At 43.5% G+C, this 27837-nt stretch overlaps 2 protein-coding genes and 1 pseudogene across 3 annotated transcripts; 2 read left to right on the forward strand and 1 right to left on the reverse strand.

Moving 5' to 3' along the window:
- Positions 1-6311: 6311 nt before the first annotated feature.
- Positions 6312-10798, reverse strand: LOC311312775 (heat shock cognate 70 kDa protein; the record flags this gene model as incomplete). Its single annotated transcript, XM_084442775.1, has 8 exons — positions 6312-6548; positions 6965-7197; positions 7280-7478; positions 7687-7889; positions 8087-8642; positions 9127-9279; positions 9387-9592; positions 10594-10798. The coding sequence occupies 8 exons, from the start codon at positions 10796-10798 to the stop codon at positions 6327-6329; spliced, it is 1977 nt and encodes a 658-aa protein (XP_084298901.1). The 3' UTR covers positions 6312-6326.
- A 4542-nt stretch (positions 10799-15340) lies between these two features.
- Positions 15341-21445, forward strand: crtam (cytotoxic and regulatory T cell molecule; the record flags this gene model as incomplete). Its single annotated transcript, XM_084436912.1, has 8 exons — positions 15341-15452; positions 15973-16137; positions 16481-16600; positions 16805-16893; positions 17762-17870; positions 20113-20235; positions 21128-21214; positions 21333-21445. 8 exons carry the CDS (start codon positions 15341-15343, stop codon positions 21443-21445), a joined length of 918 nt encoding a protein of 305 aa, XP_084293038.1.
- A 754-nt stretch (positions 21446-22199) lies between these two features.
- On the forward strand, positions 22200-26415 carry LOC311312569 (heat shock cognate 70 kDa protein-like; annotated as a pseudogene). The gene is made up of 9 exons (XR_014631342.1): positions 22200-22321; positions 23005-23214; positions 23481-23686; positions 23796-23948; positions 24158-24713; positions 24912-25114; positions 25321-25519; positions 25602-25834; positions 25936-26415. The product of XR_014631342.1 is annotated as a heat shock cognate 70 kDa protein-like (transcript).
- Positions 26416-27837: the final 1422 nt, after the last annotated feature.

The following is a 27837-nucleotide window of genomic DNA, read 5'->3' on the forward strand; positions in this document are numbered from 1 at the left end:
ACACACTAACTCACATGTCTACCAGTAGACTTAGTCCCCTGACGTCATCATTTTCAGGCAGGGTTTAATTTATCAGGAAGCATGTTGCAAGCTACATCTATTGGTACTGTAGTAGTAGTAATAGTAGTAGTAGTAGTAGTAGTAGTAGTAGTAGTAGTAATAGTAATAGTAGTAGTAGTAGTAGTAGTAGTAGTAGTAGTAGTAGTAGTAATAGTAGTAGTAGTAGTAGTAGTAGTAGTAGTAGTAGTAATAGTAGTAGTAGTAGTAGTAGTAGTAGTAGTAGTAATAGTAATAGTAGTAGTAGTAATAGTAGTAGTAGTAGTAGTAGTAGTAGTAGTAGTAGTAATTATTAATAGTAGTAGTAGTAGTAGTAGTAGTCATAGTCGTAGTAGGCTAGGTTCTTTATTGATTCCAGGGAGGGAAATTGCACTGTTTCAGCTACAAAGTAACACAGTCCAGACTAGATACACATTTCCAATAGATATGGAATATTGAAAATATTCACAAGCATAATCTTGGAGCAGGCAGCAACATTTCACTGTAACTGTACACGTGACATTACACATGACAAATAAATAAATCTTGAATCTTCATTCTGCTTTCACTGTATAGCTAGCCTACTACAAGAACACATTCTATAAAGTGAGTCTTGTAATAAATGAACCATACAATGCATTGCTTACTAAATGTGCTATTGATAACCTCTACACGTAAAAGGCATCACATTTCCGCTACAAAGGTAAGAGGTCATTATCTCTTCCTTGTTAATAAAAGACGCGCCATTTCCTTAAATTCTTCAAAGAGAAGAAGTTATACCCTATCCCGTACACATAAGGACTCAACGTGGTATAGACCGTGGTGATGAAGAACTCCACCTCGGACCATGCGGGGAAGTCCGCGGGGCAGAAGTAGAGGTGTAGTATCAGGTACATGGTCCAGTCCACCTGGAACACCGCCATGCCTGCCAGGACGGCCACCGTACTCCGGTAAATCCCGTTTTCCTTCTTGCCGGAGGGCTGTCCCGGAGCTCCAGCCGCCAGCGTGGCCCTCACCCTCCTCTGTCCCAGAAGAACCTTGATGATGAGGCAGCTGCTGACAGTGATGATGAGGAGGGGCACCAGGTTACAGATCAGGAGGGATATGTATTTGTATAAGCGGTTCACCAATGGGCAGCTGTGCCTGTCGCACAGGTAGAAGTCAGGCGGGCAGATGCTCTCACCGGTGATGTTTAATATATGTACATCCAGCTTGATCAGGTAGGTGGGAAAGACGAGGAGCATGGACATGATCACACACAGCCCACTCGTGGCCCAGGCAGAATTTATGTTGTCCAGGAAGATGGGCAGGTTTCCCCGGGTATTTGCACCTCTGAGCTTTTGGCAGCGGTAGATGCTGATGAGGACTGTAAAGAAGATGCTGGTCACCTCACCAAACAACGTCAGAAACTTCAGCGTCCGGCACGTTAATTTGTCAATATCGGAAGTAGAGAGCATCACAGCATCATAGATATCCACAATGAGGATCAACTCCAAGTTGGCGGAAGCCAGACCAAGTAGAAACACTTCGAAGGTTTTAAGCCGGCGGACGGGGTTCTGAATGATGGACAGGATAAGTACTACATTACCCACGGTGCCTATGATGGAGAAGACCACCCTGAGGCCCAGCATCACTGCACCAAATTCCTGCATTGGTCTGAAGAAAGAATATCTTAAAATCTTGGTTCACTAGTCAGACTAACTTCCTATGTCAAATGCAATTATTGCAATTCACTTCAGATAAAAGTGTCTGCTAAATGACTAATGTAATGTAGCATAAAAGCACCGTCTCTCAATCCACACCAGCTGTTTGTGTGTATGAGAGCTTGCTGTTGATGAGGCTGCTACACCTCTCTCTACTTTTCTGCTTCAGTGACCCATAACCCTTTGTTGTCATGCCTTCAAAGGCGACTGAACCCAAATTGCTGATTGGCTGTGCTCATTACGAACAGGAAAGCAGGGGACGCTAGAAACACGAGTCTTGGGAGTCTTCAAATTGCACCTTTGAGCTTTGCAAAGCCTCAACTTCAGATTAGGTCCATGGAAAAGAAAACACTAAGGCAGCTCTTCTAGTCCAAAATTAAAAAGCCTTTCTTCTTGGGCTAGTTCATGATGAACATATAAAAATGTCTACATGTTTCGGCCAAGAGGCCTTCGTCAGGGAAGATCTCCCTGCTAAAGAGCACCTTCTTGGTTCACCTGCCTCAACCCACTAGAGCACTCAGTCTGCTGTTTTGTTCAGATTAGGTCATTTTAAACATTTACACAAGGTGTGCCACTGGCACCTGCCATCCTCAGTTAGGTTACACAACTAAATAGGCTTGCAAAACAAATTTGGGTTTCATTTCATCAATTTAATTCGAAATCCCTCTCTCTTCTCTTTCTATGAGAGAAAATGTAATGATAGCATGTTCTTTTTACCTCCGTCACAGTGACAGCGCAAGGCGAGAGGTATTGTTTTTGGGTGGGGTGTGTTTTTGTTTGTCCATCCATCCATTAGCAGGATTACGCCAAAACTACCAGACCAATTTTCACGAAACTTTAGAAGCCATTACATTTTGGAGCAGTTCCAAATCACAGCGTGGGTCCACAAGCCGCCCAAACATGGCCGCCCAAACATGGCCGCCCATTCACCTCCATTCATTTTTTGGACTTGTTCCGGTTGTCATGATCTGATTGTCAATGGGGGGAATTGAAATGGCCATATGGGAAGGTAACAGAGACACAGGGTTTTGACTGGCATAAAGTTTCACTTTTTGAATTAAATTACGGAAAATAAGTAACTTTTCCACAATATTCTGATTTTTTTGAGATACACCTGTAGCATACAAACACATAACTTTCAACATAATTAAAACAGTCCCATTGCTCCGTTTGAGGGAATGGAAAGTATTCTTCCCTGTATGCTGTTCAAACGGAGCCAATCATCAGATCATGTCCCATCTTGTCTGCTTGTTCTCCTGACGAGGGCTCTTACCATCACATGACCTCATTAGCAAAGCTCTCAGCTCAGACCTGCCTCCTGCCTCCATCATCAGCTCATGTCAATGTGTGTGTGTGTGTGTGTGTATCCTTGTCTGAATAAATGTGATTGCTTTCTGTCAGAGCTCTTTCTAGATCTTTGATGTAGTCAAGGGTCCTCTTCTGTTATGCCTCTTCTCCTCTGATAGGAGACATGACATTGTAGTATATTTTTATACTGTATTATACTGTATTACATCAATCACATCTGTATTACTCTCATGTAGTAATCATTTTATTAGAATAATGAATAAACTTCACTTTAGTTGGAACTGTGTTAATATAAGGAGTTTAACATGTGAGTTAAAACAGATGTCCTTTGTCCCTGAGTCAATAAGATGGCAAATGGTCGCCTCTAAAAGTAAATGATAAATGGACTGCACTTATATAGCGCTTTTCCACCTTAGCGGCACTCAAAGCGCTTTACAATGGCCTCTCATTCACCCATTCACACACCAATGGCGGTAGCTGCCATGCAAGGTGCTAACCTGCTCATTGGGAGCAATTTGGGGTTAGGTGTCTTGCTCAAGAACACTTCGACATGTGGACAGTTGCAGATGGGATTCGAACCACTGACCCTTCGATCATTGAACGACCCGCTCTACCAACTGAGCTACAGCCGCCCAGTTGCCTACAGTTTTAACGTGATCCCAGGAAGGACCCAAGCAGCCCCCGTGTCCGGAGGGGGGGCAGAGCTCATCTGACCCATTGACCAGTCAGAAGACTAGTTGATCATATCTATGTTAAATTAACATTCCTTGTATGCAAATTAGTTTGTCATGTGATTCCGGGCCTGAAGCCAGGATAAAAGCTTGGCACCTCCATGAGAATTCAGTATTGCCGAAGTTCTGGTCCCTGTGTTAGGCATGCTCAATAAATTGCTGATTTTGGCCTCCTTGAAGTTCTGTTCCACACGAAGATTATGCTTTTGAAATACACTGCAACATCTCACAGGTCATATCTTCTATGTTTTAAAGACATGGTTAGGAGGTGGCAAGAGGTTGATTCAGAATATTGGGCAATAATAAATGTGTGTGCCTCCACAGACTTGAATCTTTTTGGTGACTGGTCACCATCAGACTCTGATACAATAGTGCAATGCTGTATCTGTAAAAACTATAAACAACTGTAAATTGTTTACAAACTGTAAATTGTAAGCAACAGTAAATAAACAGAGAAATGCCTAGTAAACGGACTACAGTGTAACTGCCCTGGGAAAAGTATCCAGCAGGCAAAGTGAAGCTCCAGTGGAGGAATGGAGAGACATTTCACAATGATAGGGTTATCATTCCACTGCAGGGCTGTTGGCTCTTTGCCATGCTCTCTTTTGACATAAACAGAGCAAACATGGCCACATCACGGACCACCACAGTCAATGTTCTCTGTGTGGAACGCCAGTGGAACCGAGTGAGAGTAGCTAGTGAAATTCACTCCTCAAAGGAGCGCTGACAGTCCCTCCAAGAGGGACGTCCCTACCGGTGCAACTGTCAGCGTGTCCGTCTCACAAGCGTTAGGTTGGTAACAAGGTAACGTGGGTTACATTGGTGCCGTGACCCGGATGTCCAGTGGTGTGGAGTGAGTTTAGAGGTGTGGGGGTTACACTAGTCTGCAGGGGCAGTGTGGCCATCCAAGATAATCTCCATCAGTTTTATGCAACAATGTGGACAGAGGGCCTTCCAGCATGTGCTCTTATTTTGAAAAGAGTTTGCGTTGTCTAGGAGGCAAGCACTACTTTTGTAGTTGCAGCCGGAAGCTGTACAATGTATTATTCGGTGCAGCTACTGCACCTGCAGGCCGAATGCAGTACTGCACAATTTTACTGCAATTTGTGAAGCTAATGTTACACAGGCAGGAATTAGGCATAGCTCACTTTTGGAATAGGAAAATGCCCTTTCTGTCAGAAGGTCTGTCTCGTGCTTCACTCATCACATACTGAGGACTAGGCTACTATTCGTCATTTCTACCTTGTACTACCTTTATTATTTCACATCATAACCAAATATACTGTAACTAATATAATAACAAGAATCATGCAAATGTCATTGACAACTTATTCAACATCCCATAATCACACATTCTGAATTCTCTTTTCAGTTTTACTTTCCTGGATATCCAAAGCGCTCAATTAAATTATTTTGCAGGGATTACTGTAACAGGTACTGTAAGTGGTAAGTATTTAACATGGGGGGGGGGGGGGGGGGGGGGGTCGCCTTACGTCTGTTTAAGGGCCTTCCAGTTGATCTCTTCCTCTCTTGTCTGCGTGGTGATCGACGCCCTCGATGGAGAGTTGGCGGCAGAAAAGCCCATGGCTTCACTCCCAAGTCTCCCGGCACGACAGTAGCAACCCGTCTGCTCTTACTGTCACTTTTAAACGTCTACGGATTATGCTTGTATGTAACCCATATGTTTCTGCTTGCCCAGGGGTGGAAATTCGAGATCTGGTTCTCCCGCACAACAACCAAGCTGATGAAAAGCTAGCTCTTTATCGGGGCGGGTGGACGGTGTTTATACTGGGGGAGGGAGTTTAGCCAACACCCACATGGTCTTCTGCATTGAATCCTCCACATCGGGCTACACACTGGAGCCAGCACCAGCCAGCATTAGCAGAGCCCCTTGGTGCTAGTAGATAGTTTTTGGTTAAGTGCTGGCTTCCTCAAAGCCACATCACTGTGATGAAACTGAGAATAATCATTATGAAGTCATAATTAATGTGAAGAAGGCTGTTGGAAGAGCAGAATGCTAGTTTGCAGGTTTTCTATTAACAGGTGATGAGAAACTGCATGTTAAATGTAAAATATAATTGAACTTCCCTTCCATTAGCAATAAGTGAAGTGATGTGTGTGTTATTGGCCCCCGGGTGAAACTTTTTTTTTTCTTCCCTCTGGAATATGTAGGGGTGGGACCTATTGCTCTTTGTAAAGCGCATTGTGTTGCCTCTGTGTATGAAATGCGCTATACAAATAAAGTTTGATTAGATTTGATTTGATTCGGCCGATGTGGGGGTGGGGGGTCGGAGGTGAAACCAGACATAACATATAATTAAGAATTTATTCACAGAGGACTCACTATGTACAGACCTTTATTATTTGCTTACAGTGCTTCTCACTCTCTGTGTGGAGATGGAGATGATGAAGTGATTCTTCAAGTATTTCCAAACATACATAGCAGCTATAATCAGCTTATGTTATCAGCCAATGACCAGCCTCGGCTTACAGATTGGACCTTTAGGGTTATACTACGTGCTTTATGTGAAGTGGGTGGGCGTTGTGTTTAATCAACTTCCTCGATGGTGGGGCCAGAGGAGCCCCCCCCGGTCGGAGCCCCACCGGTCCCTGGGAAACCACCGGGCATCCCCCCCGGCATCCCCCCCGGCATCCCCCCAGGCATCCCGCCTGGCATGCCACCTGCACTCTGGTACAGCTTGGTGATGATGGGGTTGCACACCTTCTCCAGCTCCTGCTGCTGGTGCTCGTACTCTTCCCTCTCTGCCGTCTAAAAACAAAGACATGTTGAGATTAGCCATGGACACTTTTTACACGATGTTTACGTTGTTATTACCTCCGCCCCAGCGCAGGGCGAGAGGTAATGTTTTCAGTGGCGTGTGGACGTCTGTACATCCGTCAGCGGGATTACGCAAAAAACTAATGGACCGATTGTTATGAAACTCAATGGAAGGGGCATGGTCCGCGCATGGTCCGACTTAGAACCTGTTACATTTGGGAACAGATCCGAATTACGGGGCGGGTTCACGAACCGCCCAAACACGGCCGGCCATTCACCTCCATTAATTTTTTAGACCGGATAAAGCAAAACTACCTGACTGATTTTCATTCAGGTTGGTGGTGTGTGCTCTCTGAGCACCAATTCTAGTTTCACCTGGTTTCGTGAATGAAAGTATACCGGTATACCTGGTTCTTGTCCAGCCAGCCGATGATCTCGTTGCACTTCTCCAGGATCTTGGTCTTGTCCTCGTCGCTGATCTTTCCGGCCAGCTTCTCGTCCTCCACGGTGGACTTCATGTTGAAAGCGTAGGACTCCAGGGAGTTCTTGGAGGAGACCTTGTCACGCTGGACATCATCCTCGGACTTGTACTTCTCAGCTTCCTGGACCATGCGCTCAATGTCCTCCTTGGAGAGACGACCTGGTGGAAAGAAGCGCCAGTCAAGTCTTCTGCCGAACAGTTTCAAATCTTGAAATATTACACAAGCAAGTGTAGAACTTACCCTTGTCGTTGGTGATGGTGATCTTGTTCTCCTTGCCAGTGCTCTTGTCAACAGCAGACACATTCATGATGCCGTTGGCATCGATGTCAAACGTGACTTCGATCTGAGGAACGCCACGAGGAGCAGGGGGGATACCGGTCAGCTCAAACTTGCCCAGCAGGTTGTTGTCCTTGGTCATGGCTCGCTCCCCCTCATACACCTGTAGACAGATGGTCAACATTAGCAAAACATACATGGCTCACATGGAAAAGACTTTCATTGGTCTGAATCTCGCTCAGACATCCAAGGAAGGTTTGGGCCATCTTCGGTTTTTCAACCTCTGGTGGAAACTACGAATGGCAGGATAACAACTTCATCACAGCGAAGGGCCAAGGGGTTGATGTGACGCTACCCAAGCCCCTTCTCACCTGAATGAGCACACCGGGCTGGTTGTCCGAGTACGTGGTGAAGGTCTGTGTCTGCTTGGTTGGAATGGTGGTGTTACGCTTGATCAGGACAGTCATGACGCCTCCGGCGGTCTCGATACCCAGGGACAGGGGGGTGACATCCAGCAGTAGCAGGTCCTGGACGTTCTCAGATTTGTCACCAGACAGGATGGCAGCCTGGACAGCTGTGAAAATACAGAATTGGTTACAATCCACATCAGCCAAGAATGGTAATATACCTTGGTTATCGTCGCTCAGACATCCAAGGAAGGTTTGGGCCATCTTTGGTCTTTCAACCTCTGGTGGAAACTACGAATGGCAGGAATAAAACTTCATCACAGCGGATTCTGAGAAAACTGAGCTCAGGTCATCAGTGACTCACCTGCTCCGTAGGCCACTGCCTCGTCAGGGTTGATGCTCTTGTTGAGCTCTTTGCCGTTGAAGAAATCTTGCAGCAGCTTCTGGATCTTGGGGATACGAGTTGAGCCGCCCACCAGCACGATGTCATGGACCTGCCCCTTGTCCATCTTGGCGTCACGGAGCGATTTCTCGACGGGGTCCAGGGTTCCACGGAAGAGGTCGGCGTTGAGCTCCTCGAAGCGGGCCCTGGTGATGGAGGTGTAGAAGTCGACGCCCTCGTACAGGGAGTCGATCTCAATGCTGGCCTGAGTGCTGGAAGACAGGGTGCGCTTCGCCCTCTCACAGGCGGTGCGGAGGCGGCGGACGGCCCTCTTGTTGTCGCTGATGTCCTTCTTGTACTTGCGCTTGAACTCCGCGATGAAGTGGTTGACCATGCGGTTGTCAAAGTCTTCTCCGCCCAGATGAGTGTCTCCAGCGGTGGACTTGACTTCAAAGATTCCATCCTCGATGGTCAGGATGGAGACATCGAAAGTACCACCGCCAAGGTCGAAGATGAGGACGTTCCTTTCAGCGCCGACCTGTAAAGAGGTTCACTTTTAGCATACTGCACGTTATGGGTCATGTGATGCATTGATTTTCAATGAATGTTATTATTATTAGTCTATAAACCACTGAGAATAACAACCAATGGAATCAACCACAGATGTTGATTATATAATTCATAAATATATTATATTTTCATGTTTTGACTGACTTAAAGGTTTTGTGAGACATCAAAGCCCAATTGCAAAGGAGATTAGTCTCTCGAGTCAAAACAAAATATAATATTGACCTGTCAGTCTTTTGTATGCGTACTGTTTGGTTTCGTACTGCATATTTTATTCTATTTATTATCTTTTAGAAAAGCCTCCTATGGACTGGTGTTGAAAATAAGCACTTGTGCTACAAACACTTAAGCAATGCATCTGGTCTGTCCACTGACTGTTCCGATGTAATTATGATGTCCATATTAAATAAAAGTTTCATTCATTCATTCATTCATTCAGGTGTGTGTGGTCTCACCTTCTTGTCCAAGCCGTAAGCGATAGCAGCAGCAGTCGGCTCGTTGATGATTCGCAGGACATTGAGACCAGAGATGGTTCCGGCATCCTTGGTTGCTTGACGCTGCGAGTCGTTGAAATACGCAGGTACTGTGACGACGGCATTCGACACAGACTGCGAATACGGAAGAGAAAATCATGTTAGTGGCACAATCTTAAATTGAGTATAACTGAGCTGTACAGTATATTACCACTAGCTAAGCAGACATATTGTAAACTCACTTTTCCGAGGTAGGCCTCGGCGATCTCCTTCATCTTGACCAGCACCATGGAAGAGATTTCCTCAGGGTAGAAGCTCTTGGTCTCTCCCTTGTATTCCACCTCGACTTTGGGCCTGCCACTGTCACTGACCACATTAAAGGGCCAGTGCTTCATGTCTGACTGGACCACAGTGTCCTCGAATCTCCTGCCAATCAAACGCTTGGCGTCTGTAACACATAGGTCGTTGGTCAAGGTCAAGGTCATGGTCAACTTTATTTATATAGCACATTTAAAATCAACCGAAGTTGCACCAAAGTGCTTTAGAGTATATACAAATAAATAAAAACAGACAATACAAAGAAACAATACTGAATATAAAAGTGCACCATTTAAAACTACACAGTCATACCAGGGCCAGGGATGTATGGCTTACTAGCCTCAGAAAGCCAGTGAAAACAGATGAGTCTTAAGCTGTGATTTAAAAATGTCTAGGGTCTGGGCAGACCGAATTTGTAGCGGGAGACTGTTCGTTCGGCAGTGTTTGTTGACAACCATGTTAGTCTCAGTCAGAGCTCATAAGAGTCAACTTAAACAGTCTTTAAAACCTGAAACCTGTCCTACACATTAAATATTTACAGAGTGAATGTTTTACTTAACCTTAATTTATTCAGGGAGCTCCCATTGAGACTAGGGACTCTTATTCAAGGGAGAGGCATTCAGCATGAACAAACATTCATAGTTAACAGTAAAATAGTATAATGTAATACAATATTATAAATACATAATAATGAAATAAACTACAATATAAAAATAGAACCTGTGACATACGTTACGGTTATATTTGTATCATGACATTATCATAAGAGATACTGTAGATCAGTCACCTCTGAAGAATATCAACTTACCAAATACAGTGTTGGTTGGGTTAGGGTTAGTATATGTCATGTATACTTAACAAATACAGTATGGTTGGGTTAAGGTTAGTATATATCATGTTAGTATATATCATGTATACTTACCAAATACAGTGTTGGTTGGGTTAGGGTTAGTATATATCATGTATACTGACCATACAGTATGGTTGGGTTAAGGTAAGTGTGAGTGTGAATATAGCATACTTACCAAATACAGTATGGTTGGATTAAGGTTAGTACATATCATGTATACTTACTAAATACAGTATGGTTGGGTTAAGGTTAGTGTGTGAGTGTGAATATAGCATACTTACCAAATACAGTGTTGGTTGGGTTCATGGCCACTTGATTCTTGGCTGCGTCTCCTATAAGCCTCTCAGAATCAGTGAAGGCAACATAGCTTGGAGTGGTCCTGTTGCCCTGGTCGTTGGCAATGATTTCAACTTTGCCATGCTGGAACACACCTACACAGGAGTAGGTGGTGCCCAGGTCGATGCCAACTGCTGGTCCCTTAGACATGATCGCTATGAGAGGAGACAAAAAGAGTTCATGAGAACACATTCCCAATAGGGAGCAGTCAAGTCACGATCATGCAGGATTAACTCCTGTATTGTATTTCAAATGCATCTGAGCCATGGCATAGATTATCTACCGCCTCTGTTGAAAATTCCCCACTCATTCTGTTGAAATTAATTTAATGGGTGACATTCTGACTTTTTATCCACTCTTAATACATGAGAGAAATAATAGAGGCAGGTAATATTCAATCCCCAAACAATTGTCAAACCTTATTAAACCTTATAACCTTATACAGTACCAGACATACTCCATACATCAGTAATATAGTCGTTAGGGTTATCAAATAAATCAAAGATGTACATTAAACTGCACATTCAAATACTATTGACATGTGTGTAATGAGATTGCTTAGTAGGTTTAGTGTCCATTGCAAGGCAAGCGTTTTATTCTGGGATGGCCATCCTGAGTATTAACACCAGGTCAACGCAGCCATCTTGAACTGCGGTAGGAGAATAGCCACTGCGCGTGCCCCCCTCCTGCTGAGTACCACTGCAGTCTGACTGACGTGTAGCGCTCGCGTAACTCCCTTAGCACTAAGCTGACATCATTTGTGACTTTCCAATAGCATTCGTGGCATTTGGATGGGCTATGTGTAATTACGCACACACTTGTGATAGGTGATAAAATAGCCTAAAGACTAGACGGCTACAGCTGAAAAGATGACGATGAAAAATCAACCATCTGAAAAGAAAATTGTCTACTATTATGAAGCAATTCAGCATCATATAAAGCCGATGCTCTGTCCAGCATTATGCTGCATTCTTGTACGATTTATCTCGGATGATCCCTGACCATCTGGGGGTGACGACATATGCTTAGCCTACTCCCTCTCCCAATCGGCTTTCTGGTGAAGGGCATGGCACGGCACTGCAGTAGCGATCCTGTTCCGCATCTTATCTTATAGAACTTGCGGCCCTGTATCATCAATGCCCTATCATCAATTTACGGCCATCAGACTCTATAACAGTGCCTGAGCGTTCCTGAGAATTGTGGAAGTGTGCATGTATATGTGTATTCCTAGACATATCTATTTATACAGACTAGATGTAGGCTAGGTAGCCTATGTATGTACATATTCTATTGTATTCTATTCTATTGTATTCTATTCTATTCTATTCTACACTCTACTCACGCTTTACGTTTGGATGTATATAGTCATTGTTCTTCTTTTTATGCTTATTGCTACAATATTATGTCGGCCTATCTGCATTTCCAACATTTGCTATAAATGTCCACTGACGAAACGCAAAAATTCCCTCTAGGGGGATCATTTTGGTATCTACCTATTTACATATTTATTACATCACACAACATATTAGGAGCAAATAATCGCACTGTGTTTACCTGTGTCTGTGTGTGAGCTGGAATGGTACTCCGCAGTCTCCCCCACGCGCAGCTGAATCGAGCGAGATCTGCCGGCGATGCTCTCGTGGTGCCTTCTGATTATGTTCTAAACCAATCAGCGTCCAGAGCCGAAGCTTCGAGTACATTCGAGCACATTCGCTCAGTGTGAAATCGGTCTAAAAGCAGATTCTACGTCACCCAAACCCCGTGAACGCATTGGATTCTGATTGGTTGATATCTAAACTCGTGCTTGTGAAATCCTTAGAAAAATGTCCATATAGATAAATTCGAAGTCGTCTCGGCGGCCCCATTGCCCCATACTTCATTGTACACTTCAGGTTACATTTTTGTAATCTGTAGCCTATGACCTACTTAATTCACAACATGTAGGCCTACGTACAATTTAATCAAGATAAAAAGTATCTTTTAAAATGAGAACTACAGCCTGTGATACATTGATTGCTTGAATCTCCCATTGATTGAAACCTTGTAGGCTAATTGTAAAACCCATTATGAAACCAGTAATCTCCATTTCAATGCTGAGCTGAAGGTTGAGACGAGGAAGACAGAGAGAAAATCCTCTACCTGAGTTAGTCCACTAGATGTCGTTATAAATAAACAATCATATCATCAAGAATAATATATTGGTAAATGGACTACACATAGGCCTATATTTTGCTTTTCTCCAAAGTGCTTTACAATGAAGGCCTCTCATTCACCCATTCACACACACACACACACACACACACACACACACACACACACACACACACACACACACACACACACACACTAATGGTGGCAGCTGCCATGCAAGGTGCTAGCCTGGTCATTGGGAGCCCACTGAGCCTACTGGCCTACTGTTCTTTATATACATAAAAACTACATTTCCATACTTCCCAAAGAGAAACAATTTTGGAACTTAGACTTGTTTTTGAAAAGCAATAGGCCACATGTACCAATGGCTGCATTTTTACACCTCTGTCTAGAAAACGTCAGTTGAGATGTGACAAATGAGAGTTCCCTCATCATACAACAGGGGTTTTCAATAGGCCTACTTGTTATAAATTTCTAAATTTACCACAAGGACTCTCCTCGAAACAAGAAGTGATGTGGAAACTACAGTGTGTGATGTCACGGAAGGCCCCTTGCCTTTGCATATAAGCGAGGTTGAGAGGAAGTGCAGTTCAGACTAGGTTATGTTTGAAGAGTTGAGATGGCTTTTAAGCTGCAAGTTTGCTGCCTTGTTTTGTTTGCGAATGGTGAGTAGCCTAACACTGTACTTGAAATGACAATTAAGTAATATGCTCAAACTGACAATTTAATTCATGAATTCATGATTCATGAATTATTATTAATTAATAATTATTCATAAATTCATGAATTCATTAATATTTAAATAATTATTAATAATTCATGAATGCTTGAAATGACAATGAAATCTCATAGTGTAAATCTAAGATTTAAGATGAGGTGATTTAACTCGTGATTCTGGTGGTTCTTATTCAGTACTCGGACTGTTGTAAACGTACTGAGTGTTAAATACGTTATTAATGTGGATGCTTTTTTTATTATTTGTCATAACGTCCTGGGATGACTGTGTATAGGACAGTTGACAGTCCTTCTTGACAGAGCTGGTGTGATGTTACATTAATAGTGATGCATTAATACAAAAATCTAAACTAGACAAGAAGGAGCCATTTAAAAGAAATGTGTTGGATATTTAGTAGCATTATAGGTATTATTGATCCTTCCATCGACATTTTCAACACATTTGCTACTGTAAATACCATGTCTGGTGAAGTGGAGGTTCAACATTGTGTCTGGTATCTTGTGGCTTTACTTGTAAGAGAAGACATCAATTCAGCAGTGCTACTCTGGCTTCGCTCAGAGGATTTGTCACGGGCATATCAGACTAAACATAACCGTTCACCACAACTTTCACCAGTGGTGATACAAGTACCTTTCTGTCACACACTCACACAATACAACCCAAAAATGGTTTACACACGTTGTAACTCAACAAATGTATATTCATTACTAATTTTAGATTTTAGATGCAGCACTTGACCAGTTTTAATCAAATTTGCTCATGTTACAATACATTCTAAAGGCATCGCAGTGGAATCGGAAGGTGATAATCTTCCTACACGTTACATCTTTTTAAAACCCTTTCAAGCCCACCACCAGGGGTGTAGGAAGCCCCCCCACTTTCCAGACACTGTATCACTAGTCATCATTGTACTGTTGGAAACACACAAACAATTCATACAGCGTGTGTGTGTGTGTGTGTGTGTGTGTGTGTGTGTGTGTGTGTGTGTGTATGTGTGTGTGTGTGTGTGTGTGGATTTTTCAGTAAGAACTGCCCGCCTCTTGTTTTTCTTTCACTCTTGTCATGTGATCTCAGACTGACCGCGCAGCGTTTGATTTCCTGTCAGCCTCTGTGTGCTGTAGTCAGATGTGTGAAAGCATGGGAGGTTGGGGGGGAAGCAAGGTGTTGGAACAAGCTTACACTCATAGTCTAGTGACTAACGCAGCCCCCACTTATCACGTTACGACACCCCCCCCCCTTAACCTTAACCTAACCTCGATCCCCCCCAACATGCTGGCTCAACCCGCCTTCAGTTTCTCCTGCAGGGGGGGCGGGGGGGCGCAGTTAGGAGGGGGCAGAAAAAGCACAGCAATGACTCAGATGATCTCTGAGAAAGACCCGTGTAGGTGAGGGTACAGCTAAACCAACTTAAGGTTCCCATCATCAGTGACCTTTAACCTTCCCCAGTGACCTTTAACCTTCCCCATTGGGGGGAATTGTGGGCCCGTCAGTCCGTTCCTCTCTGGCTTCGTGATGAACGCCGTGTTAGACTGACATCAGAAGGGACAGTTAAAGAGATAAGGGTTGAAAAGAGACTAAATCTTAGGATTGAAGGTTTGAGGATTGGGCACAGCTGAGCATTTCATTGTACGTGGTGCCGTTATCATGTATACACAAGTAAACATGCATTTATTTAATCTTGTCTGTGTCCTCTGTCAAAATGTTGTTGTTGTTGTTTTTTGTTTGTTAGTTTTTTTAAATAAATGTACCATAATGGCTCTTTGTTTTTAGGCATTGCAGAGTCCTTGGGAATGTGGCAGAATAAGATGGTGATAGAGGGGGACACGCTGACATTAAACTGTCCAATCAGGAACGGCCACAGGAGTGATGTGGAGTGGAAGAATCCCAGCGAATACGTGATGTTCTTCAACCATCAAGGTGAGGATATTACAACATGAACCGTTCATGGTCTAACCTCAAGTCTTCAGATAACTTTACATATAAGCATTACATTTTGATATAATGTATAAGCATATAGTATATATAAGCACATAGTACACACACACACACACACAACAAATTGTCTAGTTTTTGTCGAGTGTGTGTACAGGTACTACTGTACATATGGAAGAGCTCTAGAGACTATCCGTGGTTGGGACTGGATGTTAGATCGCCACTTGCCTCTTGAGTCATTATCTGATTGAATTGTGTGTGAAATGTGATTGGTTACTAAACTAGTTACTTGGTATAGGACACTTGTATTAATTATGATGAGACAAGCAAACCTGCTCTAATTACGCTTACTCTGTAGTGTCATGGTCTACTCCCAGATAGCAAGCGGATCTGGGCCATATACAGACCAGATCTGGCCCTTGTGGCTTAGTTCCGGCCCATATATGGCCCAGAATCGTCCGAGTATGTGTGTGAAACTGTCTTTCCCCTCCATCCTCTTGCCTAGCGGTCGTTAAGGACAGGCGTTACAGCATCGTGAAGTTGGCCAAAAGAGAATTTACTGTCCAGGTGTCTGATGTCAACTTCAAAGATGGAGGCATCTACACGTGCTTACATTACCATCACAGACACAACAGCGTCACAACCAAGAGGGTTAAAGTGACAGTATTAGGTAAGTGCAAGCTGCCAAGCTCTGTTCATGACATTGTCCTATAATGGTGTTATGATGGTTTTATTGTGAATAATATGTTATGTATTTGTTATATGAGTAATCGTGCCAAATATAAGCCTATTCTGTTGAGTAAGTTTTATACTTTTGGCATAGTGCTGGCAATGTGCTTGTCTCTCAAGTAATACAGGTTTGAGACATTTCTATCTAACTCCATTATAATATTACATAACATTCTATTGGTATCAGAACCAGTGTCCTGTTTTGCCACTCATTAAAGGTAGTTGGAGAGAAATTACAAAAATTTAAAAAATTACACAAATTAAACACAAAATATTTTTTTCAGGCACTCCTAAACTTGAAGTAACAAAATACAATGGAAGACCTGCTATCAAGTGTTCTGCTGAGGGAAACGGCCACGCTCCCAAACTCTCCTGGCACTTGGGAAATGGGTTAGAAATCACAGGTATGATGTATATGAAACCAGAAAGTAGGGAGAGTCCTGAAATCTTTTTTTAACACCACTTCCCTAAAGATTCTCCCCCTACATTCAATCTCAGCTGAGAACTGAAAATTGCAAAAAGGTCAAAGGAGCTGAATCTGTTGTTGTTGATGTTGTGTCTCTTTTTCCGTCGAATCATTTACCTAAACTCTTTTTCATTTTTTTCAGCTCCAACCAATTTCACATTCGACAAAGAAACAAGTAAATACTCGTCAGAGAGCGCTCTTCATATCCAGTCCTGGAAGGAGACGGTGACGGTGAGATGCCTTGTCCACCACCCAGCTCTGGATGGCCCCATGGACTCAGGGGTTGAAATCCGACTGGATCGTGAGTATTAATTCATCAGCACTCTGTTGAAATTACAGATATAGACAGGTAACACTTTACAATAAGGGTACATTAATAAGCGTTAGTTAATGCAAGTAACAGTTAACTAATGTCTCTATTAACCATTTACTAATGTTATTTATGTTAACTAAGGTTAACTCACCTAACCCTAACCCTAACTAAGGTATTAATTAACATTAGTAACCTAACCTAACCCTAAATAAGCATTAGTTAACAGTTAACTAATCTTATTGTAAAGTGTGACCTATACACAATTACACTGCAGTGAGTGATAACGCAGAGTCATTCATTGTTTAGTTGACAGTGTTTTCAAAAACAATTTTGTCAGCCTGGTCATGGAGAAAGTTCTGTAGCGTCATTGGAAAGGGAAAGTCCGGTCAAGCTGTGATTTTCCCACAGATCAAATGTCTCAGACTTGACATACAGATTTTCCTCACAACAGAACTGTGACTTCTTCTTTTTACAATAAGTCAAAAACACTAAATCATTGCTTTTCTGAAGCTGGCACAGAGGCTAATTAAAATGCTCTCTATGTAGTGAAGTTGTCCTTTGTCTGTTATTTATAGAGGTGATCACATTGAGACACACAACTGACTAAGTGTAGCAGCCATCAAACGGTGTGTTTAGATTCTATCATGAGATTCTATCATAGTGTGAAATAAGATGTCACAGCATGTGATCGATGGAGTGTAATCATGACAAAACATTTGTTCCTCATACAGTGTGAACCGCTGCACCTTTTGGATGATCTAACCAAAACTCCCCCCTATCCTACAGCCAATGGAGACCCACCAGCAGAGACACCAACAGAGATACCAAGGCCCACAACGCAGAGATCAACAGAAACATCAACAGCTCCATACCTCGTACCGCCTAGTACACAGAGGTCAGAGAGAGACCGGCCTAGAACCGAAGAGTCTCCCACAACTACAGGCTCATATCTGACCACACTAAGTAAGTTGTGCTATTCATTTCCTGACATATGAAAACGATGTGACAGACAACACTAGGCTCTGTAGGCATAGCAAGACGAGATCCAGGAGGATTTCATGTCCGTGGCAAAGGGGGCTGAATGTACTGATATTTTGTGTGTAGGCTGCCTTTCAGTTAGTTCGCAGGCAGTCGCTCAGGTGCTTAACCACAGTACTGTTCTCATACCACTCATCTATGTCCCGAAGCGGAAGTGGTTAGCAAAATTAGCACAGAGTAGGCTTGTCGAGACAAACCTTTCTGACAGCAGCTTGAAGTTGAGTTGAGTTCATAGTCTAAGTTTACATTTCTATCATATAAACATCCTCAATCAAATGTCCTCAATGTGTTCAAATGTTTTAATATCAAAACATTGTCAAATCTAAACAATTGTTTGTCTTTTAAAATAGGGTGGAATACACCACTGGAGTTTAATTTTGGCTTCATATGTTTCAGATCATCCAGATACCACAGCGTCTGACCCAACAGAGAATACATCTCAGAATGATATCAGCAATTCTACAACCACTAGCGGTACGTTTTCTGTGGACACAGTATTCTAACATTCAAACCCAACGAGTTCAACAAACATGACCACCATACACAGACAAACACATACGTGACCTGAAAACCAGAGAGATAGGGTTGGTGGTTGTTTCACTATCTTTACTCTATCTTTGCAACAACTCCCATTTCCTGGAAATAAGTTGAACTGCTTCTCCATCTAGTGGCGATTCAAACAAGTTTACGCTAACATTCATTCAAATGTCATGTCCTGGCAATTTGGAAACATTGCATTATATTACAGTCATTTAGCAGATGCTTTTATCCAAAGCAACTTACAATAGTTGCATTTAACATAGGTAGTCAGTGTGCTTCTACTCGCCAGAACGCACACTTTCTAAACAAGTAACTAAGAGCATAATCTAGTGTTAAAGCCAAAGTTCAAGAGCAGTAAAATATAAATATAATAGGTGCTTAAGAGGGAGGATCCTGGTAGTAATTATTGAAGAGAGGAGGTAGGGAGAGGTCAAAATGTTTCCACCTTGTTCCCAACATCAGCAAAGGCACAACAGATTGATCTACCTCCATGCAGTGAATGTATACTGCCTATACATAGTTGAACAGCAGCAGCAGTAGCAGCAGCAGCAGCAGCAGCAGCAGCAGTAGTAGTAGTAGTAGTAGTAGTAGTAGTAGTAGTAATAGTAGTAGTAGTAGTAGTAGGCTAGTAGTAGTAGTAGGCTAGTAGTAGTAGTAGTAGTAGTAGTAGTAGTAGTAGTAGTAGTAGTAGTAGTAATAGTAGTAGTAGTTGTAGCAGTAGTAGCAGCAGCAGTAGTAGTAGTAGTAATAGTAGTAGTAGTAGTAGTAGTAGTAGTAGTAGTAGTAGTAGTAGTAGCAGTAGTAATAGTAGTAGTAGTAGTAGTAATAGTAGTCATAGTAATATTGTGGGTGAAAAACAGATCGATATGAGGTATTAAATCTGTCTAATTCCTTGCAGATTGGTTGCCAGCCTCAGAGACGATAGAAAACACATTTCACAATGAGACAGCAGGGAACTCAACCCATACGGAAGGTAAAACCAACATCATTTTGATCAACATAAGACCCATATTGACCCTGTTCAGGCGTCACGATTGGTCTCTAACACTGTAGCAAGCCGTTCTGACTGTCTGACAGCCAGTGATAAGCAGTGGTGAAGGAGTCCTGTTTGGGTATAGGCTACTCTCTCCTTCCTTGAAAGGTCACTGATATGACTCCGCATGTTACAGCATGTTACGTAATGATAGATACAGTAAGTGATTTCTTCAGGGAAGGGATTGAGAAACGATGTTGTTGTAAAAAGTTTCAACACAGCCCGAATCACATGCAGGTCATCTGTGAACGGGCTGATTTGAATGGCCTGAATCACACTCAGATCTATGGCCAGACTGATTGGAATGGCTTGAATCACACACAGATCTGTGGCCAGACTGATTTGAATGGCTTGAATCACACACAGATCTGTGGCCAGACTGATTTGAATAACCTGCATCACACACAGATCTGTGGCCAGACTGATTTGAATGGCCTGAATCACACACAGATCTGTGGCCAGACTGATTTGAATGCTAATGATGATATAGAGAAGAAGATGTTTAAGTGAATTGTGTCATTTACAGGAAGGGAGGAGAGGAACGCACCATTGCTGGTCTTCCTGGTCACATGTCTGATCTTCGGTCTGCTGGTGGTGGTGGTTTTCTTTGCAATCAAACTCAGAAGAGCACACATCATCTGGAAGAAAGGTGAATACAGACCTCATCCCTTCTCACTTCGTGGGTCTTGGTTGCTTGTTTGTTCAAGCTTGTTCAAGTCACGTCTTATTCTTAGATTTTGACATTCTTAAAAAAAATAAAAGTTTTTTGATTTTGACATCTGCCAGTTAGTAGGTAGTGTCCATTCCAGGAGCATCAGCACCCAAGCTACTTACTAGCTGACTGAGAATCCCAAGTGAAGCAATACTTGACACTGGAATCTTGTATCTTCAATCTTGCACATTGTTTGCGCAACCTAAACATCCCAATTAATCTCCTCCCCTTGTTAAACACCTGTTTTTCTGTAGGATGATTGTACCGTTCATCTGTATATTTGCATTTCTTGTATATTGTATGCACTCCATAATTGTATAGATCATCTGTATATATTTACATGTCTGTATATTGCATTGTATATTATATTTATGTAGTGTATAGTGTAGTGTATAGCGTGCAGTGTGTAGTGTATATTGTATAGTGTGTAGTGTATAGTGTGTAGCATATAGTATAGTGTATTTATAATCACACCTTTTGGGGCTCTTTGGGGCTTATGGTATTCTTGTTGTTCAGTCTCTCTATTTCTTTCGTGTCTTTGAAGCTGGTTGGTTATATGACAGTTTCCCATGTCTTTACACAGTCCTTTGCATTTTTATTGAACACTGCGAGGTCCTTTGAGCTGCACTGGTTGGGTAGTAGAGGGCAGACGAGGCAGTGCTGCATTGTCTGCTCCTCTTGTCCACATTCACAGGTGGTTTGGCCAGTTTCATAGCCCCATCTGGCCATGGCAGCTTTGGATCGCCCTGTTCCTGTTCTCAGGCGGTTTAGCGTTGTTGTTCAGTGATAATAAAATATGAGAAAATTAAAATAGTTTTCTTCATTACAGAAAATGAAGACTCAGATCAATCTGTAGAGAGCAGCAGATCAAAATCCAACCATGAAGACACGCACGCCCAAGAACGATTACGCAGAGGTAAAACTCTTATGAAACAATGAAATAAATGATGCATAATGCAAACATAAAACTACACAAGAGCAAATGAACAAATAAAGTAATGTGTTAAAACTCTGGTATTGTTCCATCTTTCAAGGACCTTTCAACTTTGGATTCACAAAGTATGTCATCGAGGACCCCAAAGACACCAAAACAGAAGAAGCACCTGAAACAAGAAAAGCTTTTCAGGCCAGAGAGACTGAGTTATAGACAGAAGCTGGCACTATTGTATATTTTTTTGATATAATACTTTTTATTAGCTTATTTTTATATGGTACTGTATCTAAATAATGTTTTGATGCATTAAATGTAGCCTACTGTTGTTGCTATGCAACAAATATGCTTACTTTTTGTTGTTTTGATATTGTCAGTTACAGAGACTTTGCAGTATCCCACACAGGTCCACTGTTAAGTGTTTCTCAGTCTGATGTCAATGATTTTATATAGCTCCAAAAGACAACTTTGTACATATCTTTAAAAACAGAAGTGGTTTGTTTGAGGACAATATAGACTGAAAAATGTTCTGTGTGATAAGTCAAAATAAAAATAATGTTCAAAGCTTATACTCTTTGGCTACTGTAATCCATATTCCATAAGGCTACTCTTTGTAGATAAAAATATTAGATTGCTATTCTTGCACTTTGCATTCAGCACTAGATTATGCTCTTAGTCACTTGTTTTAGAGAGAAGATGCACTTGTGAGTTCTGGCAAGTAGTAGTACATTGGCTTTTCCTACGTTAAATGCAATTATTGTTAGTCGCTTTGGATAAAAGCGTCTGCTAAATGAATGTAATGTAATGTAAAGACAAAAAAAAAAAAGTTGCAGAACTGACGTAAATGTTAAAAGGGCCTATCGTGAAACCACAAGCTAATTCAGTGGGAGGTCCTGAGTGCTCATTGGTCCCTCCGGACAGGCTGACTTCTCATTGGTCCCTCCGGACAGGCTGACTTCTCATTGGTTGGCTTGCCGACGATAAAACCGGTCCGGCTCGTCTCTCCTTTCTTTCTCTCACAAAGGCGAAGATAATCAGCCTTCGCCGCTGTACAACTTGAACTACCATCGTCATCAAACTTCGGTCAAATCGGTAAGTGTATCTTGTTTAGTTAAATATAACCAAGCATCCGTTGTAACGTGAATGTCAGTCAGCTAGGATCACATTTATCCGAGTCCATCGTATCAGCATCGGTCTACTTTACGTTACCCTAGCCAACGCGGTCATGTTGAATTGTTCTAGAAAATTCTTTAGACATTCGGTGATGTAACAGAAGCAGTGCTTTGGTTCGTTCGTGTCTAATCGTGCCTGAGACCGTCCTGGGCGCTAGTGCTAACGTTAGCAAACGCTAGTATTACCTTTTGTTAGTTAGCCAAGGCTAGCTAGTGAAATTGGCTATCTCACTTTAAATACATTAAGATGGTTAATTACTTGGGACTATCCACGTAGTTATCAACGTTAATTTGACTACATAAGTGTTGGTCGTTTATTGCTTATAGCTACATGTTAAAATGTATAATTATTGACGGTTATTTGGTGTTTCGTAACAGACGGCCTACCCGCATTCGATGCGCATGCTCGTTATTTCCGGCCTGGCGGTAGAATGTTCTAGAAGCCTCCTGCCGCCCACGTGGTCTGACTCATTGTAAAGGAAGTGGGAATGCAGTCAATGGCTTAATTCGTTAGAGTTCGGCTTCTTTAGGTTATTTTAACTCTTAGTAATTTACTTTAATTTTAATTACATTTAACGGATTGTGTATTTTTTTTTCTTTCAGACACAATGTCTAAGGGACCAGCAGTTGGCATCGACCTGGGCACCACCTACTCCTGTGTAGGTGTGTTCCAGCATGGCAAAGTTGAAATCATTGCCAACGACCAGGGCAACAGGACCACTCCAAGCTATGTTGCCTTCACTGATTCTGAGAGGCTTATAGGAGACGCAGCCAAGAATCAAGTGGCCATGAACCCAACCAACACTGTATTTGGTAAGTATGCTCTATTCACACACACAAACTAACCCTAACACAACTACACTGTGTGGTTAGTATACATTGCAATAGAATAGTGCTAAACCCTTATCCTGGTTCACTGTGATGAAGTTGTTATCCTGCCATTCGTAGTTTCCACCAGAGGTTGAAAAACCGAAGATGGCCCAAACCTTCCTTGGATGTCTGAGTGACCAGTGAAATCGTACCTGCTTTTGAGTCTGTGATTGCAGAATGTCATAACTATTTTTTCCCTTACTTTATAGATGCAAAAAGACTGATTGGCCGTAGGTTTGATGACTCAGTTGTTCAGTCGGACATGAAGCACTGGCCGTTCGATGTCATCAATGACAACACCCGCATCAAGGTCCAGGTTGAGTACAAAGGCGAAACCAAGTCCTTCTACCCTGAAGAGATCTCCTCTATGGTTTTGGTAAAGATGAAGGAGATCGCTGAAGCCTACCTCGGCAAGGTGAGATTATGTCTGATTTCAGTTGGGATTTTAAGATTTAAACGATTTCTGAAGAGTTGTGACTTTTTCCAGTTGATGTGCTGACTGTCTTTCTGTCTCTGTTCCCTAGACGGTTAACAATGCCGTCGTCACAGTACCTGCCTACTTCAACGACTCGCAGCGCCAGGCCACCAAGGATGCCGGAACCATCTCGGGTCTGAACGTTCTGCGAATCATCAATGAGCCTACTGCTGCAGCCATCGCGTACGGCTTGGACAAGAAGGCAAGATGCTTACCCTGAATGTTTTAATACTGGGTTCCCATTCGCTGTGATGAAGTTTATTCCTGCCATTCGTAGTTTCCACCAGAGGTTGAAAAACCGAAGATGGCCCAACACCTTCCTTGGATGTCTGAGCGACTAGTAGCTGAGGCTCATGCCGTCTCCTTGATGAGAAACTTGTTTTTAACAGTGAGCCCCATCCTTTGTTACAGGTCGGCGCTGAAAGGAACGTCCTCATCTTCGACCTTGGCGGTGGTACTTTTGACGTCTCGATCCTGACCATCGAGGATGGAATCTTTGAAGTTAAGTCCACCGCTGGAGACACTCATCTGGGCGGAGAAGACTTTGACAACCGCATGGTCAACCACTTCATCGCGGAGTTCAAGCGCAAGTACAAGAAGGACATCAGCGACAACAAGAGGGCCGTCCGCCGCCTCCGCACCGCCTGTGAGAGGGCGAAGCGCACCCTGTCTTCCAGCACTCAGGCCAGCATTGAGATCGACTCCCTGTACGAGGGCGTCGACTTCTACACCTCCATCACCAGGGCCCGCTTCGAGGAGCTCAACGCCGACCTCTTCCGTGGAACCCTGGACCCCGTCGAGAAATCGCTCCGTGACGCCAAGATGGACAAGGGGCAGGTCCATGACATCGTGCTGGTGGGCGGCTCCACTCGTATCCCCAAGATCCAGAAGCTGCTGCAAGATTTCTTCAACGGCAAAGAGCTCAACAAGAGCATCAACCCTGACGAGGCAGTGGCCTACGGAGCAGGTGAGTCACTGATGACCTGAGCTCAGTTTTCTCAGAATCCGCTGTGATGAAGTTTTATCCTGCCATTCGTAGTTTCCACCAGAGGTTGAAAGACCAAAGATGGCCCAAACCTTCCTTGGATGTCTGAGCGACGATAACCAAGGTATATTACCGTTCTTGGCTGATGTGGATTGTAACCAATTCTGTTGATGTTCACAGCTGTCCAGGCTGCCATCCTGTCTGGTGACAAATCTGAGAACGTCCAGGACCTGCTACTGCTGGATGTCACCCCCCTGTCCCTGGGTATCGAGACCGCCGGAGGCGTCATGACTGTCCTGATCAAGCGTAACACCACCATTCCAACCAAGCAGACACAGACCTTCACCACGTACTCGGACAACCAGCCCGGTGTGCTCATCCAGGTGAGAAGGGGCTTGGGTAGCGTCACATCAACCCCTTGGCCCTTCGCTGTGATGAAGTTGTTATCCTGCCATTCGTAGTTTCCACCAGAGGTTGAAAAACCGAAGATGGCCCAAACCTTCCTTGGATGTCTGAGCGAGATTCAGACCAATGAGTGTTTTCCATGTGAGCCTTGTATGTTTTGCTAATGTTGACCATCTGTCTACAGGTGTATGAGGGGGAGCGAGCCATGACCAAGGACAACAACCTGCTGGGCAAGTTTGAGCTGACCGGTATCCCCCCTGCTCCTCGTGGCGTTCCTCAGATCGAAGTCACGTTTGACATCGATGCCAACGGCATCATGAATGTGTCTGCTGTTGACAAGAGCACTGGCAAGGAGAACAAGATCACCATCACCAACGACAAGGGTAAGTTCTACACTTGCTCGTGTAATATTTCAAGATTTGAAACTGTTCGGCAGAAGACTTGACTGGCGCTTCTTTCCACCAGGTCGTCTCTCCAAGGAGGACATTGAGCGCATGGTCCAGGAAGCTGAGAAGTACAAGGCTGAGGACGACGTCCAGCGTGACAAGGTCTCCTCCAAGAACTCCCTGGAGTCCTACGCTTTCAACATGAAGTCCACTGTGGAGGACGAGAAGCTGGCCGGAAAGATCAGCGACGATGACAAGACCAAGATCCTGGAGAAGTGCAACGAAGTCATCAGCTGGCTGGATAAGAACCAGGTATGTTACTAACTGGTCACACGATGCCTTAACCCCAATGACTTCCCACGGGAGCCAAAGGACTTAACTGTCCAGAGCTTAACATTTCTCTACCTTTGCAGACCGCGGAGAAGGAGGAGTACGAGCACCAGCAGAAGGAGCTGGAGAAGGTGTGCAACCCCATCATCACCAAGCTGTACCAGAGTGCGGGTGGCATGCCAGGGGGGATGCCAGAAGGCATGCCTGGCGGCATGCCTGGCGGCTTCCCTGGAGCCGGAGGTGCGGCGCCCAGCGGCGGCGGTTCATCTGGACCAACCATCGAGGAGGTTGACTAAGCCATTCCATTGCATCAGCGACTACCTCTACCCTGAAACGTCTGAAGTTTTACCCTCTTGCAGTCTGCAGAGTGATAGAAAATGTTTAAAAAAAGGGTTCAAGGGATCACATGCGTTAACTGGCACTTTGTTACAGGAGGGGGAACATTGTTTGCACAACTAAGCTGTTCACATGTTTGGAATATTTTATATTTTCAAAGTTTGACAGACTTGCCTTTGTCACAATGCCTTGACGGCAAAATAAAAATCTGTCCTTACATCCCTACACAGTTGACTGGTTCATTGTTTGTTTGCTATAAGTCTTAGCCATTCTGCTTAAGTGCCATTCTGCTTAAGTGTATCAAGAATGCCTAAGACAAATGTAGGTGTAATTTAAGTTACAAACGGGGCATGTAGGTCACCTGCGAACTTTGACTTTGATTAATGGCGTGCGTGCATTTGTATCCTATAGGTCAAATGTCGGGGCTTGAAAGTAATTAAAATGGCTAAGCAAACAGTCTTATTCTAACTTTATAGACACTATTCCTCGTAACGGTTTCCCACCAGCCCGAATGTCCCATGTCACAGCCTGGAGGAAACCCGACTGCGCATGTCACCGCCTGGAGGAAACCCGACTGCGCATGTGTGCGTTCTAGTTTCCATGGTTGCAGGAAAGTGGTCCACACTAGCGTTCCTCGAGACATGGCCGAATATCTTTAATAGCAGGTAATATCGCTAAACCAGCTATTGCTATACTACACTTGGGTATTTATTGTTTTTTACATGGTTTACCGTGATTACGATACCGTGGCTAACAGGTAAATGTCGGTTCAAGTGAATTCGTTAGTTTTTGAAAGCATTCAATGCGAAAGCTTGGTTTAGCTAGCAGGTGGCTAGCTGGCACTAACAGGAAAGAGTTGAGCGCTATGTCTTTTAAGAGTTCACAGTTTACTGACACCAGACAAGCGAGCTAGCAAAAGTCACAATGTTATTAGTTATCAGACTTCTTACCCCGGACACATTTTGGCAGCTTGGACACTATTTGGCATGACGGTACCATATATGGCTGCTATCGTTAGCAAGCCAACGTTGGCTAGAATGCAATCCTGTTTTCCTTGCTTGTGTTCAGAGAGGATGGCAGGTGGCCAGCCCCTGGACCTCAGAGAGGATGGCAGGTGGCCAGCCCCTGGACCTCTGGCACAGCCCACCACGCATTGTGTTTGTTGAAGCAAATGGATAGGTGTGAAGAAGTGTTCAAGTTGGAATAGAAATGCATGTAAGAACTGTAACGGTTCAGATAACGAAAGCAACCACTTCTCAAGAGACAAAACCTATGTTGCTCCTCCCGATCTTTAACAGATAATTGTATCTCTCCCTGTTTGTGTTCAGAAGAGGCAGAACACCACAGATAAATAAATACGACATGTCCTTTCTGTTGTGTTTTTTTTTTTGTCCTTTGTCAACTCAACAGCACCTGGATGGCCAGAGATGAAGGGCTTGGGCACAGGAAGATCTGTGTGAGTTTGAAGGAAAAACAAAGGAAGGCCTCTTCCTTCAAACTGGATTCCAGCCACACCCTGTGGGACTCCCCTGAGTCCGACACCGAGAGCTTGGCCCAGGAAAGGGCCTACCAACAAGATCTCCAGGACCGACTTGACTGCAACACAGACACCATGATAGTACAGCCTAAAGAGGAGGACATGTATAGCT

The sequence above is a fragment of the Borostomias antarcticus genome (genome assembly GCF_949987555.1).
Source record: "Borostomias antarcticus genome assembly, chromosome: 1".
Classification (NCBI taxonomy): domain Eukaryota; kingdom Metazoa; phylum Chordata; class Actinopteri; order Stomiiformes; family Stomiidae; genus Borostomias; species Borostomias antarcticus.